At 31.7% G+C, this 6697-nt stretch overlaps 1 protein-coding gene and 1 non-coding gene across 3 annotated transcripts in view; both read left to right on the forward strand.

Moving 5' to 3' along the window:
• LOC108750639 overlaps positions 1–6697 on the forward strand; it is an 83750-nt gene that overhangs the window by 36828 nt on the left and 40225 nt on the right. For both annotated transcript variants that reach the window (XM_018490228.1, XM_018490229.1), the window contains exons 2-3: positions 3419–3550; positions 4692–4785. In XM_018490228.1, the coding sequence (XP_018345730.1) occupies positions 3471–3550; positions 4692–4785 (174 nt within the window). In that variant the 5' untranslated portion in view covers positions 3419–3470. The remainder of the gene's footprint in view (positions 1–3418; positions 3551–4691; positions 4786–6697) is intronic.
• Positions 2490–2562, forward strand: Trnav-uac. The gene has a single exon. It is a non-coding gene; the product is annotated as a tRNA-Val (tRNA).

Here is a 6697-nt window from a genome sequence, read left to right on the forward strand (position 1 = left end):
TACTACAGCAAATGAATCTATGCCACTGTGTAATTTGCTAATTGAAATCGATAGTGTGCACCTACGCATATTCGACATCAGACATTATTGTTTATATAATTTATTCATCTGTTATAATGTGCATCGTGCCATATTATATTTATATGTGGTATGTACTGACACGTGCTACATCGCTTCGTTTATTGGTATAGATTTTTGCTTTTATTACAGAAAATATAAAGCCTATCTTTTACGCTATCAATATGACAATCAATTAAACTTGCACCGAATTTTATACTAAAAAATATTTTTAATTTCGTTTTATAAAATTTTTGCATTGATTTGTTATATTTTTTTTATTTCTTGAAGCATCCAATAGAAATTGATAGCGCGCTTAGTTTGTTAGTAAGGGAATTTATTAATTTTTTAATAAAACGTATTTATATATATAAGTTTTATAATACAAATTTTTTATAATTTTCTATTTCAAAGCTTTCTTGTAAAAAGCTTTTATAATAAAGCTTTTTTAAAATGAAAGTGTTATATCTAATAAAAAAATACGTATAATTTTATAAAAGTTATAAACTCTTATTCTTTCCACTGGAAAATTTTAATCAATTTTAAATTAATTTTTTGAAAGAGAATTTAATTAATTGCTATTCATAACTTTTTACATTTGATATTTAATATATATAACTAAATTTTAAATAAAATATTTAAATAAAATAAAAATTATTTAAAATTGAAATCAACAGAAAATACATTTATTTATTCGCCTTTATAATGTTCAATTTTTAGTGAATTTAATTGCTTTATAAATCTCCCAGACCCATTCGGATTGATCCAGTTTTTACAAAATTGCCATTCGTTCTCTGCATTTTATTTCGTGCGTTTAATTTCATGAAATGAGTTTTCTCAAATAGAGAATATGATACTTATGTCAAAAACTGATGTCTCTTCATTTCTGAGGCTCCTAAAATTGCGCGGTACATCTGATTATGCGCCGACTGCAAACAACTCGCTCGTTCTACGCACGCAACGTGTCGCGTGCTCGTGCCTGTACACGCGAGCGTGCGTACACGTATGGATTGCCGCCGCGCCGTAGGCGGAGGAATGAACTTTCTCGCGCATAACTTATGCAAATTAGCCGGCTATTGTGTACGGTTGCTTAATGCATTTACGAATATCAATACTTTGTAGAGGCCTTGTTCAGAACGATATCTCCTAATAGGCGTCTCTTCACGCTCCACAATTTTCTTTACGAGGCGCCAAACCAAGAATATATCTCGTATTATGTACGTCACGCTACTTGAGACTAATCTACAATATGATCTTTGCTTCCTGTTCCTTGCTTTTTACATCTCGCCATTTTTCCCTCTTCGCTATTATTTTATCAACAGTCATGTAAGTCTTGTTGCGTGCTTTTTGTCTGTTTCATCAATTTTTATCTCGGACGATAGAAAATGAAGATGATAAGAAGCAAGAAGTAAAAAGTGGTAAAAAGCAAGAAACAGAAAACAAAGAGTCATATAATAAATTACACGCGTATATATCTATATAATGCGTGCCTATTAAATTAGCGTAAGAAACGTGCAGATATTTTTTATCGTATTTTAAAGAAGATTAAAACATTAATCGTAATATCTCTTTCGAGAAAATATATATTATTTCATAAACTTTAGACTTTACAATTCATATCAGATATCAGAATTGAATTCTATTGTATTTATAATTTCATATGCTGTATGATTCTTTATACTCGTATATCAAATATTTTAATTATGTATTTTATTTACGTGTGATTCTGATGTTTTTGTATTACATAATACAAAATAAAATTCTAGTCTGACGTGAATTATAAATACTATTTAAATTGTTTTATTACATAACGTATTTTGATAATTATGTGTGTGTGTATTTCATACACACATAAATATCATATATGTATAATATACTACGTATATTTTATATAATCGTTATATCCTAACACTTTAAATATTTTCTACGTTACACGATGCATAAAATTATAAATAGAATGCTTTCCTGAATTTTGATACGAGTTAGTTTAACTTTGATTAAAGTCTAAAGTTGATATGGAAATTGAGAGAGAACATCTATTTTTAACACAAGGTTTATTGTACGAAACATTTATAAATTTTATATTTTTATATTAGAAAAATATAATCGGATTATAATCGCAAAGATCGCGAAAGTTTCATAGCCTTAACTTTGTAGTTTCCGTTTAAATATCCACATGAGAATTAAGAAGTGCGTGGGTTGCACGCACAGCGGGATCGTTGTGGCGCCTCGAGATACTCGAAGTCGATGCTCAGACGAAGCAAACTACGAAGTCGAGGCCGTTAAGTTGAAATTGTTGCGTGGGCTGTGCAACAATCGAGCTCGACGAAGAGGACTCGGGTATCGCAGGTTTCATGAAGTCAGTGCGTCTTGCGCGTATTTTCGATACGTGTTCGGACGAACTTTCTTCACGAAGGCCGAGGTTTCTTGAAGGTTCCGTGGTGTAGCGGTTATCACGTCTGCTTTACACGCAGAAGGTCGCCAGTTCGATCCCGGCCGGAACCATTTTTTTTTTCTTGTTCATAGACACAAAAACGATTGTAGAATGTCGTGCTTGATAATTACGAGATTAAATGAGAAATGAGATACTGATTATTTCTTATTTACAAGCAATTGACGAATAAAAGAGATGTGAATTACATAGGTAACATTCTTCATTTAATTTTTTTTACTTAAAAAATTTATTCTAAGTTAAATTAAAGTGAATTATAAAACTACATTTTTTATTTAATTTTTTAGATTTAGAATTTGTTTTAACTTGAAGGTTTATCTACAATCCGCTTTTTGTTTTCTGTTTCTTGCTTTTACCACCTTTTATCTCTTGTATTTTTGCCTTTCATTTTTATCGTTTCTTATTTTTTCGCTTGAGATGAAAGTTGGCAAACTTCGAAAAAGACACTAAACGCATGATAAGAATACAATTGTCAATAAAACGGTTGTGGAAAGGGAAAAAGCAAGAGGTAAAGGCGAAAAACAAATTAAGAACACGTTGTAGATTAGCTTGAGACACAATTGAAAAAGCAATAGGAACACAGAGAATAACAGCTTTCAAGCTATCATAAATTATATGTTCTGATATACGTAATTTTTCTGATAGGTTAAAATTTATATCTCTTGTTTTTAGCCTATGCTTTAGACTAGACATAACACTTTAATTTGAAACTAAATTAAAAAAATGGCGCTAGATCGAGAAGCTGCGATGAACAACGTCTTCAAGGAAGAATTAATTTTAAATTGCGCCAAGATTTCGTCGTTAAAAAATAATGCGCGGGATATAGTCTGTACAGATAAACCACCTTAACGCGAGTCATAAACTTCGAAATCTCTTTTATCTTTGATCATAACTCTATTCTTTTTGCAGATGTCAACGTGACTGGCCGATTGAGAAGAGTTGCGATGCCGTAGTCGTCGCTATGAGCGAGAGCCGGTGCTACACGGATTCGCCCGTGCTCGCCGAACATCAGCCCTTCAACCGTAATGGGAAGGCGCTCAGGTACACGATTACCATAAGTGCATACCACGTCAGCGTGCAAGCTACGCCAACCTGCGAGCTTAATCGCCTGCGACAGGGCGGGCGTTGATCGTGCTTTGATTTATAGCTCGTAATTGAAGAGTATAATTCGAAAACGACCAACGGTCGTTCCTATCAACTGCGTTTCAATGCTGCACGATAGATAGTTTAGTCCTCGAGATCGCTGGAAGAGAAGTTGAGAGAATTAAAAATCGCCGGAAAATGTTGCTGAATGTATTATACTTACCAAGTTTTTTTATTCAAACAGGATTATTCGTATAACGTTATATTAGAATTATTATTATTAAGAGTTATATATCTATATTCGTATAATATTTACTGAGAGAAAAAATGATTCAATTACTATAATTTATAGTCATTTTTTGGGACAATTATAATTGTTTCAATGCAAATGTAGTCAATTGTATTATTAAAAATCATACACTGTGCTTGAAAATATTTTTCTTACATATTTTATAGTTATTATTACTAAATAGTAAACGAATTTAAGAAAATAGTTATGTTTACTATAATTATTGCGATTGCATTTACTGAATAAAAATATTTATTTTACTTATTATTTTTATATCTTGATATTTTATAATATTTAAAATTATTATAATTTATAGTGCAATCTTTTTATGTTTGAAAGAACTATATACATATATGGTTATTATTACTAACATTATAGTAGTAATAACCATATAAAAATGGAGCTTCTAAACATATTATTTTATCATGTAATTATAGTCAGAAATATCAAAACACTTTTCTCTCAATGTATCTTTTATCAAATAACTCTTCGTTTTAAATAGCCTTTTATGCCGTAACCATATGTATTATATTATATAGCAATAATGAATCTTGAAACGCTTCCGCTACGTTTATTGTATCGAACTTTCGTTTAAATCACCGTAGTATTGTCGGTCGCGATAGCGTCTCATGGGAGAATGTCCGATCAGATTATCGATCGAATTACGATTCTCGGTCTAATCAGATTATACCGCGGAATTCTAGCTCACTAGCTCACGTTCCTGTCTCATGAAGTGGACTTAGAGATATAGGGCATAAAACCCGCGCCTCTTCTTGTCCGCCAGAGACATTAACGAGGGTTGATTTCCAGGGGATCTAAGAAGAGCGTGCTGTTCTATACGACCGACTGTGGAGACGAAAAAGAAGACCTGGGTCTCAAGCTTCAGCAACGATCGGTCTCGTTGGTAAGTTTCGTATTAATATCAAACTTAATTCTGATTGCGTACATTTGCATGATCTTATCAATATCTCATATGAATATCTCATATAATTGGGATATATAATTAGTAAATACCTCTGGCAGAAAAGGTTTGACAGTTTGCCGGTGCTAGTTTGCAGGATGTTGTGCAATTGCAGTTTCTTAGTTATAAACTTAATAAGAAAGATGGAAAAAGCATGTATAGATTAGATACCAGTTTTATAAACGATTGATGCTTCCTGTTTCAGTAATTGAATTTATAATTAAACAGACTTATAATTAAACGGATTAACGCATTAATGTATAATGTACAAAATATGCAGAAAATATTGCGATTTTAATTTTGAAATCGACTTTAAGATTATCAAATTTCAGATTCTCAGCATATATAAGGAACAGAAAAAAATAAATAATTAAATTTGAATGCCTATCTTGTGTATTTTTCATCAATATTATTTAAATAATTAAAAGATTCTTTGCTTATTTTATTCTTTTTACTTTGATATTTACTTTGCAACTTCAAAAAGCTCGTGCGTCATAATGATATTGTCTGCATGCGTATTTTGACAGATTCGCGGTAACTTTTTCTGTTTGGAAAGAAAGTAACTGTAATTTCCATCAAGCGCTCTTACAGGATTATTCAGTACTGTCGTTATTCAGTGGAGACTTAATGACGTACGGCACTGAAACAATGTAATGGTAACTGACACTGAATTATACGAAGCTCCATAAAGCTCGCGTGTGATGTACGATACAAAGGCCTCATTTAGCCTCGAATCCAGTCTTTTAACATATAATAGGCAACCTGACCTTTTTTAATTGAGTCATTGTTAACTGACGTTATCGTATAAAAAAATAATCCTCTGATTATAAATTCAAAGTTAAAATTACCTTGTACAGGAGAAATTAATCCAATAATAACTTAGAAAGTAGAATAATGTTGCGTATGCTTCGCCTGAAATATACAGAGATCGCGTGTTCTCATTATCAGTGTAGTTCGAGGAGTCGTTGCTAGATGGAAAATCGATTATCGTTATTTCTCGTACCGTCGAAGCGTTAAGAGTAATATCTCGCATCATTTATGGTTATTATACAGTTACAAACATACATGATGAACGAATATTCAACAAATCATATATTTTCAGAACTAACATTACTTTGCTCCAATATTTCTTGTCAATTTAGGTTTTCTTACATCGGTATGTAATTTCGACGTATCGTACGTCGATCGATTGTATAATCGATCATAAATATGAAAGGCAAGGACACTTTTGATAGAAGTTGATATTTTTAACAGTACATTAATCATGTAATCGCTGCAATTATCGCGTAATGTGGTCATCTTCCTCGTGTTATGTTTATATCGTCTTCGTAAAAATGTCATAAAACGGTAACGTAAAAATATTATACAATATTATCAAGCTTGAGGATCAAGTGTTTTTAAAGGAATTTTTTCCTTTAATTAATATTAAATGAAATTAATGCAGAAAGGATGGTTTTCTCTCTCTCTCTCTCTCTCTCTCTCTCTCTCTCTCATTTTTCTTTCTTACATTAAGATTCAGTTACCGAGGTTTTGAATATTATAAGCATCTAATCGTACATATAAGTTTATAACAACCTGTGCCTTTTAATAGCAACTTAAAAAATGTAAATTAACATAAGAGATTGTGTCTGGAAACTATATCGCGATTCTATAATGGACTACGTCCATAAACACTCCGTGATTCTAAGCGCAGTCCGTACTTTCCTTTTCGATAGCATCGTAGCCTATAAATTCTCAATTACTTGTCGTATCGACAACTTCGTCCATATCGTTTAGACACTCTTATAGATTCTTCATCATCATCTTCATCCTTACATATTCTTTATATCAGTTTAGAAATGTGGACACACACATA

The sequence above is a fragment of the Trachymyrmex septentrionalis genome, unplaced genomic scaffold (genome assembly GCF_001594115.1).
Source record: "Trachymyrmex septentrionalis isolate Tsep2-gDNA-1 unplaced genomic scaffold, Tsep1.0 scaffold37, whole genome shotgun sequence".
NCBI classification, from domain to species: domain Eukaryota; kingdom Metazoa; phylum Arthropoda; class Insecta; order Hymenoptera; family Formicidae; genus Trachymyrmex; species Trachymyrmex septentrionalis.